This window comes from Hypanus sabinus, chromosome 17, assembly GCF_030144855.1.
Source record: "Hypanus sabinus isolate sHypSab1 chromosome 17, sHypSab1.hap1, whole genome shotgun sequence".
Lineage (NCBI taxonomy): Eukaryota > Metazoa > Chordata > Chondrichthyes > Myliobatiformes > Dasyatidae > Hypanus > Hypanus sabinus.
In genome coordinates this window covers 41,874,294-41,896,125 of record NC_082722.1, presented here as the reverse complement: position 1 = coordinate 41,896,125, position 21,832 = coordinate 41,874,294, and the positions used below count along the sequence as shown (strand labels likewise).

The following is a 21,832-nucleotide window of genomic DNA, read 5'->3' as shown; positions in this document are numbered from 1 at the left end:
TTCATTGATTCTATTATGGTTCTTCTATTTACTCTGAATGCCCGCAAGAAAATTAATCTCAGGAATGTATATGGTGGTAATGAATTTACTTTGAACTTGGATATTCAACGGGAAAGAACTTTTATAAAATTGAATACCTAGCTCAGAATGATGTGGATAGGAGAGTTTTGATTCATAGGGTACTTGCATCAACTTGTGCTGTTCTTTTCAGATGGGTTTGAATCAGGGTCCTTGTAAATTGAGTACCTAGAGTATTATACAGGGCTTTGAAATAATGAGAATTATTTGAGGATATGAATCAAGAAAGAATAAATTTAAAATAAGTAAGAGAAATGTTAAAAGCTTACAACAGAGTAAGGTTTGGGGTAATAAAAATAAGCAGAGAAGTTCAACAAGTGACAGTTTATCAGTAACTAATATGGCATTAGGAAAAAGCAGAAAGCATTAAACTTCAAGTTGTTGTGTGTGAATATACAAAGCATTTGCAGAAAAAATGAATGCATTAATATAAATTTGATTACAGAGCCATGGTTACAGGCTAGTGAGCTTCAAAGTGAAATTCCAGGAAAAATAGAATTCAATTAAATCTAAAGGCAGTATATCTGTGCAAAGCAACAAAATAGATTAATAACACAAAAAATAATTGTTTTAAGAATCGTAGCCATCACATAGTAAGGTACATAATGACATTGTCGTGAACTAAACACTCAATTTAGGTATATAACTTTTCAAAGAGAGGTTAAATGCACAAGAAATTAGGGTGTGTAGAATTGTGAACATAGTTCTTTGCAGGGAGCTTGCTTATATTCAGTAAATCAAGATTAATGAAACCTCACTGAAAATGTGTGAAGGTAGAAAAATGCATTGAATTTTATACAGTGTTTGAAAGAGATATTGTTACATTCACAGCTAGGATCTTAAATCTGAACAAAGCCAGCTCTGTAAGTGTAAGGGAGAAAATTGGCTAGGGTAGATTTGGGCACAAGGTTAAAAATTATGATTTTGTAGAACATAGAATATTACAGTACAGGCCCTTCGGCCCATATGTTGTGCCGACCCTCAACCCCTGCCTCCCATATATCCCCTCACCTTAAATTCCTCCAAATACCTGTCTAGTAGTCTCTTAAACTTCACTATCTATCTCCACCACTGACTCAGGCAGTGCATTCCACGCACCAACCACTCTCTGAGTGAAAAACCTTCCTCTAATATCCCCCTTGAACTCCCCACCCCTTACTTTAAAGCCATGACCTCTTGTATTGAGCAGTTGTGCCCTGGGGAAGAGGCGCTGGCTGCCCTCTCTATCCTCTTAATATCTTGTACACCTCTATCATGTCTCCTCTCATCCTCCTTCTCTCCAAAGAGTAAAGCCCTATCTCCCTTAATCTCTGATCCTAATCCATACTCTCTAAACCAGGCAGCATCCTGGTAAATCTCCTCTGTACTCTTTCCAGTGCTTCCACATCTTTCCTATAGTGAGGCGACCAAATCTGAACACAGTACTCCAAGTGTGGCCTAACCAGAGTTTTATAGAGCTGCATCATTACCTCGCAACTCTTAAACTCTGTCCCTCGACTTGAAAGCTAACACTCCATAAGCTTTCTTAACTACCCTATCTACCTGCGAGACAACTTTCAGGGATCTGTGGACATGTACCCCCCAGATCCCTCTGCTTCTCCATACTACTAAGTATCCTGCCATTTACTTTGTACTCTGCCTTGGAATTTGTCCTTCCAAAGTGTACCACATCACGCTTCTCCGGGTTGAACTCCATCTGCCACTTCTCAGTCCACTCCTGCATCCTATCAATATCTCTCTGCAATCTTCGACAAGCCTCTACACTGTCCACAACACCACCAACCTTTGTGTCATCTACAAACTTGCCATCCCACCCTTCTACCCCCACATCCAGATCATTAATAAAAATCATGAAAAGTAGGGGTCCCAGAACAGATCCTTGTGGGACACCACTAGTCACAACCCTCCAATCCGAATGTACTCCCTCCACCATGACCCCCTGCTTTCTGCAGGCAAGCCAATTCTGAATCCACCTGGCCAAACTTCCCTGGATCCCATGCCTTCTGACTTTCTGAATAAGCCTAACATGTGGAACCTTATCAAATGCCTTACTAAAATCCATGTAGATCACATCCACTGCACTACCCTCATCTATATGCCTGGTCACCTCCTCAAAGAACTCTAACAGGCTTGTTAGACATGATCTGCCCTTCACAAAGCCATGCTGACTGTCCCTGATCAGACCATGATTCTGTAAATGCCCATAGATCCTATCTCTAAGAATCTTTTCCAACAGCTTTCCCACCACAGATGTAAAGCTCACTGGTCTATAATTGCCCGGACTATCCCTACTACCTTTTTTGAACAAGAGGACAACATTTGCCTCCCTCTAATCTACCGGTACCATTCTTATGGACAACAAGGACATAAAGATCCTAGCCAGAGGCTCAGCAATCTCTTTACTCACCTTGTGGAGCAGCCTGGGGAATATTCAGTCAGGCCCCGAGGACTTATCCATCCTAATGAACTTCAACCTCACTCATATTGTCCTCACAGTCATCAAGTTCCCTTTCATTGGTGAATACCAAAGAGAAGTATTCATTGAGGACCTTGCTCATTTCCACAGCCTCCAGGCATATCTTCCCAACTTCATCTCTAATCAGTCCTGCCTTCACTCTTGTTATCCTTTTGTTCTTCACATAATTGAAGAATGCCTTGGGGTTTTCTTTTACCCTACTTGCCACAAGAAGGGCTGTCCATCCCTTATTAAACGAAAGACTAATGAATTTGTAAGCTAAATATTACTAGCTTTTTCACTATATTTTCTATTCAGAAATAGAGTGAGCAAAAGTAGCACATGTGAAAGTAAGCTAAAAGCAAAACAAGCAATTGCTGGAAATCTGAAATTAAAAGAGAAAATGATGGAAATACCAAATTGTGGATTGCCAGCAGAGAGAAGGCATCAAGGCATGTGCATTGCATTTGGCCTGAAGGAGGAGACTTTTACAGAGATAAATCAATGAGAACAGAAGAGGGAGGAAAAAATGATTTTATAAATCACTGCAGTTGCAGGAAATCTGAAATAGGATTGTGGAAATACTCAGCCTTGCAGTCAGCATCTGCATTGAAAGAAAAGCAGTTAATGCTACAGATAGGTGATCTACAAGAACAGATACTGAAAAGGTTAGTTATCTGAAATTGTTGATTTCATTATGCAGTCTTGAAGGTTGTCATCAGGAGATCAGAAGTTGTTCCTAGGGCTTGTGTTATATTGTTTTGGAAGACCATAAAATGCCAAGCATTGAGAGACTAAGACTGAGTGGGAGCAAAAATTTATGTGGCAGGCAAATAGCACAGGATGTATATTTATCATTGCTGTGTTTATTAAAGAAAAATAACATTAGAGTAGTGACATTTTGCATGCAGCTTCTCTTAAAAGCACCCTCCTAGGATCGATTTTCTCTAATATCAATCAGATCCAGTTTGAGGAAGTTATTTGGTGCTGAAAGTTTTCTGCCAGCTATTGCTGATGCAAAGGAAATATCTGCATTACCTATATCTATCGCAGTAAATTCTTCCTAAACAGCTGTGAGTATTGTTACAAACCCCGTAACTGGATCACTTACCAGCAAAGATAGAGAGGTCCGTTGAAGTCTGATGGTACTATTTTTAACAGTATTTATTGATAAAAATACACAAAAATAATATCAACGCAAACATACAGATAATATACGTCGTCAATACTAAATCTAAAAGCACGGGTATAATAATAATCGATAAGAAATAGCTCTATCGTTATCTAGGGGATCATGTATTGTCCAATGGAAATATAAAAGCTGCAGCTTTTGGTTGGAGAGAGAGACGATGTTTTTAGAACTTGCCCGTTTCCATTTTATGATGTCGATCCTTCGAAATGAAGTTGGTGGTGATATCTTCCTTAGCTAAGCTGCCTTCCGTGGTAGGGCCTCAATCCCGGGGCAACGGGAAAGGACATGCGTGGGCCCTCCACCGGCTGTCGCTGTTAAACGCTGTCACAGGACTTCTAGTGTTTCTCCTCATGCGTGTCAAGGGCTCTTCCACAGACCCTCTTTTATTCTGACTCACAGGATCTCAGATGTCAATCAGGGTGGAATGATGCCATCCCCCAACCAGCCCACGTTGCCTGAGGGCTTCCATGAAGTACAGTACTCAATACACAATTCTGTCTCCAGGAGACAATGGCCTGTTCCGTGGCTTTGTATCGCTGAGGGCCAGGACATTCCAAGCGTCTCTCTCTCATTTCCTGGGTCTCCTGACCTGACTTAATAGCGATCTTGCAATTCTCAAAAAGGGTGGGGGGGGGGGGGGCGCACAGGCATAACAGTATAAACAAGCTTCGGAATCATGGCAGGATGGCGAGTCTCCATGTGGGGATTTTGGCTCCCCTCACCAGCCTACTTCTACTAACATTCAGTCCTTGAAGAAATCTGAGCAAGTCTGCTACTTCAAAGGGAGATTGATAATGGCTTCTTTCTCTGTTATGCAGTAGACACTGCACATTAGCCTGAGGGTTTCCTCATCTTTCATTTAAATCTCGGAAAGCAGCTGGCACATATGGAGCCGCTGGTTGGGTTGTAAAATTGTGTGCTAATCAACTAGCCTCTGCACTCACCAACATCTTCAACCTCTCTAACTGTCTGTTACCTCCTTCTGCTTCAAAGAAACTTCCATCATCCCAGTCCCTCACAAAAGTAAAATGTCATCTTGTACTTTAATCCGCTGCCATCAGAGTACAGGAAAATGATTTTCCAGAGCACACCATTCTTCTTGCACTACCATCACCTTGATAATCAGAATACTTATGCCAATATATTTTGCATTAATTACAGCTCAGGCTTCTGCACCATAATACCTAATATGCATATTAAGCTTTTGCAGCCGGTTCCTTGGGACCTCATATATTACTGGCTTCTGGAATTTCTAGCTGGCAGACCTCTGTTGCTTAGGATTAGCTATTAACATTTCATCCTCAGCGATTTTTAATGCAGGTGCTCCCAGATTGTACGCTCAGTCCCCTGCTCTACTCCATCGACACCCATGACTGTGTAGCCATTTACAATATCAATTCACTTTTCCCATTCGCTGAGGACTCCACTGTTATAGGTCAGCTCAGCGGCTATTTTTATTAATACCATGTACGCTATTTATTCTCTGAGTTTCACGTAAGCAACAAATTTCATCAAACCTGGTGTTTATGGCACTAACTAATTTCATAGCTAGGATCACCCTTGTGAACTGAGCAAAAGTATTGTGCAAAATTGCAATCCAATCTGCATTTAGTTTCTCCAATGTGGAGACCATATTGTTAGAACCTAATGCAGTACACTAGACTGGAAGAAGAGCACATGAATAGCTGCTTCATTTGAAAGGAGTTTTGAAATTGCTGGATGATGTAAAAGGATGATATGAAAGAGGTGCTACATTGAACCTCTGTTAGGTTCACAAGGATGAAAGGAGGGGAAGAGAGAAAACAGTGAATCATAAGCCTATTAGCCTGACATCTGTCATAGGGAAAATGCTACAACCTATTATTAGGGCATGGCATGATGGTATTTATAAAATCACAATAAGACTGGATAAATTAAACAGAGTCCTGAAAGTAAAATTATGTTTGACAAATCTTTTATTACCAGAAGCATGCAGAAAGGGAAATGGTAGTGAAAAATATGCCGTAAGGTATGAGTAGAGAGGTTATTGCTCAAAATTAGGAATAGGATTTCAGTAACATATTATCAACACTTCTTCCCACTCCTTTCCAGTCCTGATGAAGCATCTCGGTTTAAAACTTTGGTTGTTTATCCCTCTCCAGATGCCTGTCTGATCTGCTGAGTCCCTTCACCATTTTGTGCGTACTACTCTGGATTTCCAGTATCTGCAGAATCCCTTGTGTTTATCACTATCATTTAGTACTGATTAATGGCCAGATTGTAGCAACTACAGTAATTAGTTGAGTGTTGCAGGGAGCAGTGTTTGATCCTCAGGTATATACATATTGAGCATATACATATACAGGTATATACACATATATACAATATTGAGCCATTTGTCTTTATAAGGCCATGGATGTAAGGTGTTTAATATTTCAGTAATATTTGAGTAATATTGTAATATAATGTATATCACTTATTTAAAAGGGGGAATTTGATAATTCTATAAAAGTTTAGAGGGAAAGTATATTCTTAAGCAATGCCTCATGGTTATAAAGGACCAGAGATGAGATGCATTGAGAAAAGAATATGGAACACTGTATATCACATAGCATTTTGGTAGGAAAAATAGAAAACCACCATGTATTTTAGATACTGAGCGACAAGGAAATATTAATATTCAGAGGAATCCGTGTGTCCTTGTGAATGAATCACTGAAAGTTAGCATATAGATACCATAAACCATGTGGGAAACATGGTGTCCTATGCACTGGAATTGGAGTAGAACAATATTGAGCCATTTGTCTTTATAAGGCCATGGATGTAAGGTGTTTAATATTTCAGTAATATTTGAGTAATATTGTAAATATATTGTTTTATTTTTGCATTGAGAACATTGTCCCTGTACCTAAAAAGACCAGGGTAACATGTCCTAATAAACTGGTGTAATGTTGCGCTCACCTTCATAACAAGCAAATGCTTTGAGAGGCTGGTCAACGACTGCATCTGTTGTATGCTACCTCTCATACTGGACCCACTGCAATTCACCTACCGACACAACTGATCAACATATGATTCAATAGCCACAGCTCTTCACACTGTCCTTACACACCTGGTGAAGAAGGGCTCTTATGTGAGAATGCTGTTCGTGGATTAGAGTTCAGCATTCAACACCATAATACCCTCCAGCCTTGACAAGAAGCTCACAGACATTGGCCTTCACCCTGCCTTGTGTAGCTGGATCCTGGACTTCCTGTCTGCCCCTCAACCCAGGTACCCCTTAGGGCTGTGTTCTTAGGCCTCTCCTTTACTGTCTGTATACCCATGACTGTGTTGCCACCCACATCTCCAATCTGCTAATTAAATTTGCTGACAATATCACATTGATTGACCTAATCTCAAATAATGACAAGCCAGCCTGCAGAAGTCATTACCCTGACACAATGGTGTCATGAAAACAACCTCTCCCTCAATGTCGCAAAAACAAAGGAGCTGCTTGTGGATTGCAGAAGGAATGGAGACAGGCTAACCCCTATTAACATCAATAGATCTGGGGCTGAAAGGGTGAACAGCTTTAAGTTTCTTGGCATACACATCACTGAGGATGCCACATGGTCTGTACACACCAGCTTTGTTGTGAAAAAAGCACAACAGTGCCTCTTTTTGTTTGGTATGGGTCCCCAAATCCTAAGAAAGTTCTATAGGGGCACAGTTAAGAGCAACCCGCCTGGCTGCATCAATGCTTGGTATGGGAACTGTACTTAACTCAATTGCAGGACTCTGCAAAGAGTAGTCTGGATAGCCCAGCACATCTGTAGATGTGAACTTCCCACTATTCAGGACATTTACAGAGACAGGTGTGTAAAAAGGGCCTGATGGATCACTGGGGACCTGAGTCACCCCGACCACAAACTGTTCCAGCTGCTACCATCTGGGAAACTGTACTGCAGCATAAAAGCCAGGACCAACAAGCTCTGGGACAGCTTCTTCCACCAGGCTATCAGTCTGATTATTTTGTGCTGATACAGTTGTATTTCTATGTTTTTTTGACTGTCCTGTTGTACATACTACTTATTACAAATTACTGTAAATTGCACATTGCACATTTAGACAGAGGCATAAAGTAAAGGGTTTTACTCTTCATGTATGTGAAGGATGTAAGTAATAAAGTGAATTCATTCTTTGTTTACATAATTCATTATGGATTATGTATAAAAGTGAATAAGTAGCATACGTCATTATACTACCATGTCATGTGTGAGCACCTCACTAAAACAAAACTAAGCAGACAAGTTTTCCGGTCGCCTATGTTTTTCTTTCAGTTAGTTTCTGGAATTACAATATATATCACAGTGACGATGGAGAAGTTTTAAAATGACCCCAAGATGACTACCTACCTATTGAAGTGCAACACATTTTTCTTCAGAAGGGGAGAGAGGCATTCAAGTTTTAAAAAAAAAACACCATGTTTATTTTTGGAAAGGGATAGAAATGTTCGAACTTAAAAAAAGGCAGAAGTGGGTGGCGAAAATCAAAATAAAAGACATGTTCAATTACACAACAGATAACTGGGTGATGTATATTGAAGTAATTGAGCAGTATTTCAAAGCAAATGGAGTAGCCAATAGGAAAATGAATGCCAATTTTGCTGAGTGCAGTAGTTGGAAAACCATACTGTTTGCTTTGAGGATTAACTGCTCCAAGCAAACCATCCAAAATTACCTTTGCTGATATTGTGAACGGAACTCAGGAACGTTTAGAACTGAGATCATTGTAGATTGCAGAACTCTTTAGGGATTAAAAGGAAAGAGAGAGCATTTCAGTGTACGTGGCTGAATAGAAGAAATTGACAGAGCTTTGTCAGTTTAGTGATGGGCTTAATAGTGCATTGAAAAATACGAGTAGTTTCGTTTGTAGAATCTTACAACAAAGCATTCAAAAGTGGCTCTTCACTGAAGCATAACTCACATTTAAAAGAACAGTTGAAAATTGCTGTATTAATGGAAACAGCAGCCAGAGATGCAACTGAGTTGCTGTCGGGGATGAAAGTGTGAGCAAAAACATGCAATGTCTGAATGGAAACCTGCCTGGACAAAATAATTTTATTTCCATTGTGGCAGGGAATCACATACATCAGGCCAATGCAGGTTTAAAGGCAAACCTCGCAGAAATGCAACAAAGTAAAACACATACAAAAAGCCTGTCGGGCAGACACAAACAAACGTACAGCACAGGAAAAAGAAAAAGTTAAAAAGTTAAGTTGCAGTTTCAGAAAGCACTAATCTGATGCTCATGATGAAAAACCTGATAATAATGAGAGTAATACAGGACTGAGTAGCCTTGAGATTTACAGTGTGAAAACAAACAAGAGACAAGCAATATGGCTTACACAGAAGTGAATGGCAAATTAAGTAAAATGCAATTGGACACTGGCTCGGCTATTTCAGACATTCCACAAAATGAGTTTGAACGGCATTTCAAAGATACTGAACTGAAACCTGTAGATATCCAACTAATAATATATACTGTAAAAAAGTATGGGAATGAAATTTGTAGCAGTGAAATACTACAAGCAACAAGCCACATTGGGCTTGATGTGGTTGAAAAAAAATAGAAGGGCCAGCATTGTAGAGCCTTGATCGGCTGAGACAACTAAAACTTGATTGGAGATCATCCATTATTTGCATGCCACGTTCCCTGCAAAAGAGTCAACTGAAAGTGTATTAAGAAAGGTACTGGATGATACCACAGCAGTGTTCAGGGATGACACTGGAAAACTCAAACATATCAAGAGTAAAATTGGGTTAAATGTAAGTACCACGCCCAAGTTTTACAAAGCCCTTTGGGTTCATTATACCATCTGTGATAGAGTAACCAGCAAGCAAAATCATAAGGAATTCTTCCCAGGGTTGAGTAAAGCCTGTGGGCAATGCCAGTCGACCCAGTAGCCTATATGGATGGATAGATCTGTCTGGATCTGTGGTGGTTCTAAGGTCACCATCAACCCAGTACTGAAAGTAGATCAATGCCCTCTACTGAGGATAGAGGATATCTTTGCAAACCTTTCTGTTGGAAAGCACTTCAGCAAAGTGCACTTAGCTGTTGTCTACCTACAGATGAAAGAAGAGTCCAATGTATTTCTCACCATAAACACTCACAAAGGACCTTGTCACTACAATAGGCTTATTTTTGGAGTAGCATCTGGCAGAAAACTACCAGCTAAGTGCTGCAAGGCTGCCCAAGCACTCATTGTTACCTGGTTGACATCATTGGTACTGGTGAGGATGACAAGGAACTTTTCCAAAATCTCAATACAGTTAAAAAGATTAGAAGATTATGGGCTTAGAGCATCACAGGACAAGTGTAAAATCTTTAAACCAAGCATTACTTACTGTGGTCACATCATTGATACACAAGGATTATACAAGTGTGCTCAGAAAATTCAAACATTGTAGATACTCCAAGATCAAAGGACATGTCACAATTGCAGTCCTTTGTAGGATTTGTCATTTATTATAACAGGTTCCTTCCAAATCTGGCTACTGTGCTCTACACCTGGAACTCATTATTACAGATTGGGAAGAAATCGCAATGGACAAAGCAGTGTAGAGAAGGGAAATAGTGATGTCAAACACTGTATCTGAGAAGGTACAGGTGCAGTCATATGTGTCATAGAAGTTGTTACGTATCCCATAACTGGATCACTTACCAGCAAAGATAGAGAGGTCCGTTGAAGTCTGATGGCACTATTTTCAAATGTTTTTATTTATAAAGGGGCACAAAAGTAAGGTTAATACAAACATTCAGATAATGCACATCGTCAATACTCAATCTAAAGCGCGGGTATAGTCATAATCATCATTAAGAAATAAGCTCTACTGTTGTCTAGGGGATAATTTATTGTCCATTGGAAATATAAAAGTCACTCAGAAGTCTGCAGGCTTCAGCCTTTTGGGAATCGCTGGGTTTCACGTGTTGCGACAGAGAGAGAGGGATTGGTGAGAAAAGGAAAAACTTGCCCGGGTCTTTATGAAGCAACTCCGTTGAATCAGGGGAGCGTTGGTTCCCCGTTGTTAGTTCGAAGTCCTTTTCGGTGTTATCAGCCACCTGCTCCCCAGGCAAAGGAGGAATGGAACGCACGTGGCTTTGAATGGCTTCCCGCTAGCACGGGAGCGCTGAGCGATGGTGTGTCCTTCTGGTGCGTTGCTGGGGTACTGCCTCCTGCAGTCTCCTTTTATTTTGACTTGCAGAGTTGTAGATGTCCATCAAAGTAGGGTGATGCAATCCCCACCCCCACATTGCCCGAGGACGTTACACGTGGTCTCCACGAGACAGTAGTCAATGTCGCCTTATTTTGCATCCCGGTGGAACGCGGTATTCGGCACGTCTCTCGCTCTCCCATTTCCTGTGTCTATTCCGCACGTCTCTCTCTCTCCCACTTCCTGGGTCTACTGACCCCCCCTCAACTAGTGCTCTTGCAATTCTCACAAAGGAGGGGGCTGGGATCATAACAAAGTGAATACCCTGTCGACATTGCATCCACTGCAGAGAAAAATTAGAAACAGATTGGCAGAGAGGCCTTGAGTCTGGTTTGGAGTGTAAAACATCTCAACCAGTACTTGTACAAGAAAGAGGTTGGTCTCATTACTGATCATCAACCACCAATATCTATTTTCCATCCATAGAAAGATGTTCCACTAACAGCAGCAGCACAAATGCAGAGATGGACTGTTTTTTGGAGGACACAATTACAATTCAAGAGGATGACTAAGTAAAGAAATGTAAATAGATTGACCTGTTTACCTTTGGAAAAGGAAATATGTGACAAATTTACAAAAGGGCATAGTCTTCTTGACATGCTCTCCCTAATGCAAATCAGAAGTCTCTATTATAGCAGAGATTATCTAAAGGGATACCAGAAAAGACCACACCCCGTTTCAGGTCTACGTGGCCACCCAAAATGGCTGGAATGTGGCGCAGAAATTCCAGTTATCCCATTTTTTACCAGCACCAAGATGAACTTGCCCTTGATGCCAGTTGCCTGATGTGGGGTTAAGAGTTGTGCATTGTATAAAAACAAGTTGCGCTAGTACAAAATGAAAAAAAAAGAAATAATAGTAAATGAGCAATAAATAGCAAGAGCATGAGATGATGCCAGTTCAAACTGGTTACTGGGAAATGCTAGTGAGGAAATCGAGGATCCGGATGCACAAGTGAATTGATTCTAAGCTTCGCCCCTCAGGGTCTAGTTTTAATTGTTAGGAAATCCCTCCAGTCACAGCTTCTCCATTCAACTGAAAGAGTTTCCCTCTACATATCTTATCAATTCATTTGATGTTTTGAAATTTTCAATCAAATTACCCTTTCCTATCACAATGCAACACACTAAACAACCAACAATTCACCAGCAATGCTGCTCCTCCATCACCTCTTGCACTCATCCTTGGACCTTCTCAAACCCAATCTCAGAAGGATTATGCTGGACAAGTAGCTGAGACAAATTGAGGGCTTCTCAAACAAGGAGGTTCGATGTCTCACTCCTGGACAAGCAGTTCTGTCGAGGGACTACCGAGGTGATCAAAAGTGGATACTTAGAAATATTAAAGACAGACCACTCTCCTACACAGTGGGGATTGCATCTAATGTCATCTGGAGATGACACATCAAACAGTTGAGGAGAGCACGTGCAATTGTTGGAGAAGAAATGTGTACAGAACTATCAGACCAACTCCTTGCAGTCCCAGAATCATTTCCTACAACTACCACAAAGGAGGTCCCAGAACTCTGGACTGTTTCACTGCCCCAAGTCTCACCTACCAAGCAGAGTGGCCCCCTCTTGTCAGGAAAGATGTCATCTCACAAGAGTAAGAAATCCTTCTCCACAGCAATTAAATCTTTAGGCCTGAATAGGACAATTTAAAATTTACTATTCTGTGGATGTGTATTTAGTAGTTGTATTCTATAGTATAATGTGTATATAAGACAGAACAATATGTTATGTACTTTATTTGAATTACAATGTATTCTATATTGTGTTGGGAGTTTATAGATTTACAGGGAGGAGTGTTGTGCACTTAATATTTCAGTAATATTGTAAATATATTGTTTGATTAAGCATCCTTTATTTGTATAATTTGTTATGGTTATATGTAGAAGTCTGTGAATGGTATACATCGTAACACCATCACGTCATATGTGAGTGTTTCACTAAAGAAAAACTAAGTAGACAAGTTTACTGGGCTCCTGTGTTTTTCTTTCAATTAGTTTCTGGAGTTACAAAACTTAACAATGAAAAGACTAGTTCTAGAGTACAGGATAAAGTTTTGATATCCTTACCTAAAGGGGGAGTAGAGGGAAAGTACATAGATTCCTGAGATGAACAGGTTGTCTTGTGAGGCAAGATAAGTTCTTATTTGGAAGAATGAGAAGTTATCCCTTTGAAGCATAAGATAGCTCAAAGTTCAAATTACATTTATAATCAAAGAATGTTTGTACTCCCTTGAGATTTGTTTGCTTACAGTGGCAAAGCATGGAACCTGAAAGAACCTAATTAAAAACAATAAAGACCAACCCCCAATGCGCACAGAGAAAGAGAGAAATCAAATCATGCAAGCAATAAAAGCAAGCAATAGCAACAGCATTCTGAACCAAATTGAGTCCTTGGAGCCTAATCCCTGGAACAATCTAGAGTAGGCCCAAAGTCTCAGTATTCAGTTCATCAGATCAGCGGGACAAATCACCACTAAGTTCACGGACACAAAGTACAGCAGCCGGGGGCTGACTCACTGCCTTAGCATCGCGGAGAGAGGAGCCCCCAGCCTATTTGGGCGTATTGTAGCACTGAATTTTTAATAAAGATATTTTGTAAAAAGAAGTCTATCTGAGCTGATGATTAAATTCTCTGAAGAGCGGATCACACCTCACACTGGAGCCTGGGGGCCATGCCGCGGTGAATTATCCTGGGCCTAGATATGCCGCCCAGCAATTTGCTTCAGGCCTGGATTTCGCTGCCGAAGAGCAACCTCTCCAAATCGGCTCAGCTCCCAGAGCAATCCAACCTTGCCCAACTCTCAATATCCTGCCTTTCCAGTCTATATGAGCCAGCTTTTAAACAACAGATTGTACCTCACGTTACAGGCCTAAGCATTTTTGTAGGGTAGAATCTTGGCTGGAGAGTATAATACCATTTAACCTTGTGTCAGATTGAGGGCCAGGCATTCAACGTTTAAATCATTCCACTCAAAACTATGTATCAGCAGAGGCTATGAATTTTCATAACTTATGTGTCTGATCCTTTTGCAATTTTAAGTATTTCCTCACAGTTAAAAAGATCCAATTTTTGATGTCTCTCTTTTATGTTTGTGTTGTTTCACACCAACCAGCGTCCTTACGTAACAATGTGCTGTAGAAGCTCAGTGGGTCATGCAGCATCTGTAGTAGGAACGAACTTGTTGACCCAAAATATTATAATTTGCTCCCAAAGGTGCAGTATGACCTGCTGAATTCCTCAACACATTGTTTGTGATCCAGGTTCCAGCATCTGCAGTGTTTTGTGTCTAATCCAGATTCCAACAACTGCAGGGTTTTGTGTCCAATCCAGATTCTAACCTCTGTATTCTCTTGTGTCAATATTCTTATGTATATGCAGTTTATTCTTGCAAATGATTCATAATTCTTTGGAAAACATTTAATCCAGAATTTGCAGTAGCATAACTGTCATCTTATAATGCTGCTATGGTCTTACCATTATGCCTTGACTTGGATAGTTAATCATACAGACTTCTACCTAACCACCTGTATTCAACTTTTTTTTAAACACGGCTGTCTGAACAGATTTTGCATGTCATGCTGTCAGCAGGGAACCATATAAAATTCTATCTGCTGTAAGACACTGTAATAAAATCAATCTCAAAGTGAAGTAAAAATGTGAAATGCATTTCTAGGGGGATTACATTTGATAGGTGTGAATATTTTGTAGATTTTGCTCAATTACTTGAATCCATGGAGAAGGAATCTCCTTGTTTTCTCTGCTGATGATTGATGAGGTCATCACCTGCATTATGTAACAAAAGGTTTTTAAACTGTATTTTGAGAGAACACTTGTTCCATTGTAGCTTACAAAAGCATTGATAATTCTTCTGCACAGATATATAAATTTTGTTACAAAGGTAGTTGTTGAAAAAGATAAGTCATGAATTTTGCACCAGTTTTGAGGTAAAAAAATTGTGTATTTTAATGTAGAGTTTAGTCATGTATGCTACTAATGTAATTCGCATAATTATTAATATTGTAGATGCTTGTAACACATTCTTTATATAACACACTTGAATTTGCGATAACTAAATAATCATTATGCTGGTGTTTCAAACAATAAAATTGTACCTATTTTAATCTATGTAACTGTCAACAATCTCTTTTAACGTTCATAATGTGTGGTAGTATGGAAGTGTTTAAACAAAACTGCTTTAGGACAGTTTCAGATAGTTAAGTCTTAAACTAAGAATCTGGAGCCTGATTCACTATGTCTTACAGCCTTAGCCTTGTGTTATGATCCAGATGAAACCTATCATAGGATCTATGAAATTAATTCATTGTTTCTCAGTGTCAATGACTTTAAGAAATATTGTAAAACTTTGACATCTTTGTCAGACAGCAGTACTAGTTGTTGAATGAGATTGGGGAATGGGATTGAACCTAACAAAAAATTTTAAGGAGAAAACAGCATTTAGAATTCTAAATTATAATAGTTTTCAGTGTCACTCTATTTTGAAACTATAATTGTAAATTCAGTACAATTTGCATCCATCTTGTTAGCAGAGGTAATTGCAGGAAGAATGACAAAATAAATATGGAAATCAATTTAAATTTTGCCATCACACTCTCACATGGCAGGTTCTTCAAAGCTAGCTTACCTATTTCCATTCTAACTTTAAATTTCTTCAGTTTATTCAGAAGTGCTAACCTTTGATACGTGTTCTTTATTTGTATAGGGTTTGCTCTCGTACCGAAGTACTATTATGTGCCAGCTGACTTTATTGAGTTAGAAAGAGAATCACCTGGCAGTCAAAAGCGTTTTCCTAGCAGCTCTGGGCGTGATGGAAATCTTTTCTTGTGGGGACAGGCTTTGTACATAATGGCAAAGTTGCTTGGTAAGTAACTTATTAAGTCTGCAGCTAGCAACCTGAACTTATAAGGATAGCAAATTTAGGTACAAAAGCATCCCAATGTTCATCGGAAGACTGGCGCAGTGAGGCAATGCAGCAGTGAAGTTGTGGACCATATATAGATTGCAGACGAGAAGGCGTTAAACTGTCTAGTCGCAAATTCAGGTGGATAAATCTTCAGAACCTGTCAAGGTGTTCCCTCAAGCCCAGTGAGAGACTAGTGCAGAAATTGCAAGTGGCCCTAGCAGAGGTATTTAAAGCATCTTTAATCCTCAGGTGAGGTGCTGGAGGATTGAAGGATAACTAATGTTGTTCTGTTGTTTAAGGAAGGCTCTAAGAATAAGAAAGGAAACTATAAGCTGGTGGGTCCGGATGAAGTGTCTCGGCCTGAAACGTCAACTGTTTACCCTTTTCTATAGATGCCCCTGGCCTGCTGAGTTCTTCTAGTATTTTGTGTGTATTACTTTGACTTACAGCATTTGCAAACTTTCTCTTGTTTATGAGCCTGACATCAGTACTGAATAAGTTATTGGAAAGTATTCTAAAGAACTCAGGTACTGTTGTTTCGGTTAATCAGAATACGTCAGGACTAGTGCATTTTGGCCCATTTAAGTGGTTGTCCTAATTAGCTGAAGTTTCATGGAAGTAGTTAAAAAGGTATAAAAGGGCAAACTTAATAGTGAGGGGTATAGACAGTGTAAATACATATAGGCTTTTTGCACTGAGTTTGGGTGAGACTAGAACTGCAGGTCTTGGGTTAAGGGTGAAAGGTGAAATGTTTAAAGGCTACATGTGGGAGAATGTCTTCAGTCAGTGACAAGAGTGTGGAATGAGCTGCCAGCGGAAGTGGTAGATGGGTTCAATAACAACACTTAAAAGAAATTTGGGTAGGTGGTATGGCTGAGAGGGATATGGAGGGCTGCGTTCCAGGTGCAGGTTGATAGGACTTGACAGATCAATATTTCAGCATGGACTAGATGGGCTGAAGGGCCTGTTTCTATAACTATGTCTGTGTATTTTATATATCTGTGTCAATAAAGCCAAACCAGTGACAGGGATTAAGAAGTGTAATTGAAATATAGTCTAATAGGTATATTTTAAGGAGATTGTTATAGGAAGTAAAGGGGACAGAACATGGAGAAACTTCAAAGGCATTTGACTTGGATAACTTGAAGCACAGCTGTAACTGATGGAACAAAAGTTGGGGAGTTATTCAAAACAATAGAATCTGATAAAGAGAGGGAGTTTTGTTAAACATAAAGAAGTTTCTGTAACAGGCTTGGGTAAGATTTTAATACAATTAGGATGCTATTTTCAAATGCAAGGTATTGATCGATCATGTAGTCAGTAGGGTCACGAATAATGGCTGAATCAGACTTGACACAGAGCAGGATGAAATGTGCGGTGGTTCGAATATAGAGCATTGGAAATTAAGAAGGAGCAAATTAACCAAATGTAGAATTAATAAAGACATGGTTTCACAGGAAGTTAACCAAGGCTAGATTGTACAATGTTGCTTACGTGTGGCCTTTTGTCATGGAATACAGCAGTGTTGAGCATAATGCCAAAATTGCAAAAATTATGGCTCATTTCTAGTCATAAACTGGGAAGTGGAATGGAATCCCTGTGACCTGAAGATGTAGACAAATTCTTTCTCGTGGAGGAATTTACTAATTGTCCTGAAGTTGAGCAATTAGTCTATGAGTAAAGACTAATAGTTGAGAAAGATGGTGGAAAATGAGAATTTGATGAAGCAAAATGTTGATGTGAAAAGGGAACAAGTAAATGCAGATAGGGAAAGAGGGGCAGATCAGGAGTAGACTTTTGAAGGATATTAAGTTAATTTTTATTTTTCATATTTCAAGGGCATTGCTGCCAATGTCATAATGTTCTGTCCCTGTATTTTCTCTGATTAGAGGAACGAGTCAGGAGTCAATTTTTGGATTGACGGGATAATAAGTGCTGGTTTGCAGGTGAATTGGGTACTATTGGTGAAAAATGTTGAACGTAATTGAAAAATTGGATGGTATGGGGGCTTGACTTGATAGATTTAATCAAAGGCTATAAAACACTCCAATGAATAAGGAGGCTTAATGTGTTACAGTCACAGGATAGATTATCTATGACCTTGATTCAGATCATTATTTACAGCCCATTTTATGAAGTTTGAATTTGTAGGAAAACATAGCATTTTTAGAAGTGTAAAACATATCATTTTTTGAGTAATGTTGTTGCCAAGCAACTCATGAATTCTCAGATACTACGAACTTTGGCTATGATATCCACACAATAATTTGTTGATTCTAGTTGTCTAGCCTCTAATTAGTCACTCTCACAATCCGATCAATATCTCTGAACACCCACGAATTGTGTCCAATGATAAACACTCTTTATTTTTCAAAATGAATAGATGATAGTTTATGGATTAGCAAAATAAAATATTCTTAATTTTCAGTAAAAATTAACCTACTTTCTTATGTGTTGTCCATAATAGTGGATGAACTGATCAGCCCACAGGATGTGGATCCATGTAGGCGTTACATTCCTCCTAAGGAACAAAGGAATATAAGCTTGAGGTATTCCAATCAGGTTAGTTCAAAGATAATTCTCTTCAATTTTGTTTTTTTTAATTACAAGTGATGAAAAGTGTAAGAAAAGACAAGAAAATGATGCTTGAAAGAGAAAAAGATGCTTCAACAAGATATTGTACCTCTTAAATTCTTTATTTATTAATTTTGGTAATCGTACTGAAACTGCTTTGCATGACAAAATTAGTTTCTTAAGAGACAACTATGGTGCTTCTGTGAAGTTGAACATCCAATATAGAATTGTCTTGTTTGGATCAGTTAAGAAAGATGATCAATATGTACGTGTTACCCTGGTTTAAGATGTTATTAACACAGATATGCTGTGGGGTATTTTATTTTCTGCAGATTTTCTAAAAATGCACGAAGTGTTCCTTTAATTACATTATACAATTGTGTATTATTTTTTTTCATTTGATGAAATTAGGCCTGTTGTATTAGCCAACAGGATTTGTCTTGTTAATATATTTTATTGAGAGAGTGCGAGGAAAAAAAGAGACAAGGTAGACATTTTGTTGGGATCCAAGGATGGGGGAAAGAAAGAAAATGGAAGCAGACAACAAAAATTGTAGTAAGAACATGGTGAAATGCTCACAGAACCCATTTGGAAACATGGATACTGAGGTCAGAAAAATCCACATGCAAACTTTGGTCTCACAGAGAGTGTGCAGATAACTTTTAGTTAGCTAGTTAGCATACGACCTTGGAGAACGTTCAACACCTTTTCTTGAGCATTGCATGGATATTTATGGTTCGTTTGGATTGGGTTTTCAGCGCGCAACCATTTAGGTACCGTGAGTAAATGAAGCGAAGCAAACTGGATTGATTATGCAGCAATGAGCTACACAATTATGTGCACACTATAAACTAATATATATGTAATAGGCCCTTTTCCTTTACTTTGTTTGTTATAGTTTAAAATATGTTGTCAATACAATTTCGATCTGAATTTATACTGGTGTGAGTTAAATTATTGCTTCCTGCTGAATGGTAAATTTGCTTGGATGTATCAGTATTCATACAAGTAATTGCCTATATTTTCTCATGGAAGGAATATTCAAACTTTTATGTTGGTATTTTCCCAAATTGTATTTATCCTAGACATGTTTATTTATTCGAAATGTCCTTTTCATCATTATTCCTATGCATTGTCAAGTCATATTGCTGTTAGTTTGTATTCAGAGTAACAGCTAACTCACTATGAGCTTACAGTGAGAAGGTTACATGTAACATTGGAAGTATACATCATTGGCTGCAGTAAGGTGGAATGAAATGGACTGAATTGCAATAGGCAGTAGATTATTACTGGATCACAAATTAACATTCCAAAACATTCATCAACAGAAACCCAAACTGCCTCAAACCTGCTGACACATTAATGTAAATTGGGCGAGAAACAGGCAACTATTTTGCTCATGGGAAGCAGGATAGCCACCTGCATATTTTCATTTCATATTTTCAGGTGTCTCATTTTCATTTTAACCAACCTTCTGATTATTAGCTTCTGGTACCTGGGAATTATAGGCCCTTGGAAGCAAGTCAACTCAAAGGAGGGCAGAAAGGCTGAATTCAAAGTAAGTGTCCCTACAGCACCACTTGTGCTTCACCCAGAGTAGGAATACATCACAAAGCTCAAACTAGATGCCAAACAAATCATTTACTTGCCATGACATATCTATTAGGCTCCCTGGCCATCAGCTGCTCTGTCCAACTACCATTATATAGTCCCCTCCTATTCTCAAGCAAGTGGGACAACCTGAGCATGAACATTGTGTTAGAAAGAAACGTAAAGAATTCTGTTTAGCAAAAATATAAGTCAGTATCATTGGCAGAAAACAATCTCTTTCAAACAGGATGAAAAAATTGTGTTTTATTAGGGACGCTCTTATATTTATTTTAATTGTTTTATGAGCAGGGTTCCTCAAGACCAGTTTATTTTATCAGTGGTAGTTCATTTAGCAAAAGAATAAACTGTGAATATGATGAATATTACTGCTAACATGCATATCAAAGACTTTTAGATCTAATGCAATGTAGAATGAAATAGTGAAATATCCAGTAGTGCTGTTCAAAGTTTAGACATCAACTTACAAATAGGTACTGTGTAGTAAGTATGATTAAGAAAAAAGTAAGATAATGAGGATATATTTTGTACTTTAAAATTGCCACTTTTGTACATCTTTAGTTAATTCCTTTCCTAGTTTGTCAGGGCATGACATGTGGCATGTGTTAGTGAGAAGCCCTTTGATCTTCAAAGTACTATTTATAAAACATACAGTATCATTTTCCAGACCTAACCAAATCCCCTCTACCACCACTCTCCTCCTTCTAGCGGAATTAGTTCTTACTCTCAACAATTTCTCCTTTGGCTCCTCCTACTTCCTCCAAACCAAGGGTGTAGCCATGGGCACCCGTATGGGTCCCAGTTATGCCTGCCTTTTTGTTGGCTTTGTGGAACAGTCCATGTTCCAAGGCTATACCGGTATCCATCCCCCTCTTTTCCTTCGCTACATCGACGACTGCATTGGCGCTGCCTCTTGCACGCATGCTGAGCTCGTTGACTTCATTAACTTTGCCTCCAACTTTCACCCTGCCCTCAAATTTACCTGGTCCATCTCTGACACATCCCTCCCCTTTCTTGATCTTTCTGTCTCCATCTCTGGAGACGGCCTATCTACTGGTATCTACTATAAGCCTACAGGCTCTCACAGCTACCTGGACTATTCCTCTTTCCACCCTGTCTCTTGCAAAAAGGCTATCCCCATCTCATAATTCCTCCATCTCCGCCGCATCTGCTCTCAGGATGAGACTTTTCTTTCCAGGACGAAGGAGATGTCTTCCTTTTTTAAAGAAAGGGGCTTCCCTTCATCCACCATCAACTCTGCTCTCAAACGCATCTCTCTCATTTCCCGCACATCTGCCCTCACCCCATCCACCCGCCACCCCACTGGGGATAGGATTCCCCTTGTCCTTACCTACCACCCCACCAGCCTCCAGGGCCAACATATAATTCTCCATAACTTCCGCCACCGCCAACAGGATCCCACTACCAAACACATTTTTCCCTCACCCCCCCCCCCCTTTCTGCTTTTTGCAGGGATTGCTCCTTACGCGACTCCCTTGTCCACTCGTCCCCCCATCCCTTCCCACCAATCTCCCTCCTGGCACTTATCCTTGTAAATGGAAAAATTGCTACACCTCCCCTTACACTTCCTCCCTCACCATCATTCAGGGCCCCAGACAGTCCTTCCAGGTGAGGTGACACTTCACCTGTGAGTCGGCTGGTGTGGTATACTGCATCCGGTGCTCCCGGTGTGGCCTTTTATATACTGGTGAGACCCGACGCAGACTGGGAGACCATTTCGTGGAACACCTACGC

General features: G+C 39.6%; 1 protein-coding gene across 4 annotated transcripts in view; it reads left to right on the top strand.

Moving 5' to 3' along the window:
• phkb (phosphorylase kinase, beta) overlaps positions 1-21,832 on the top strand; it is a 291,164-nt gene that overhangs the window by 118,831 nt on the left and 150,501 nt on the right. For all 4 annotated transcript variants that reach the window (XM_059992920.1, XM_059992921.1, XM_059992919.1 and 1 more), the window contains 2 exons: positions 15,695-15,853; positions 18,363-18,457. In XM_059992920.1, coding sequence (XP_059848903.1) covers positions 15,695-15,853; positions 18,363-18,457 — 254 coding nt within the window. The remainder of the gene's footprint in view (positions 1-15,694; positions 15,854-18,362; positions 18,458-21,832) is intronic.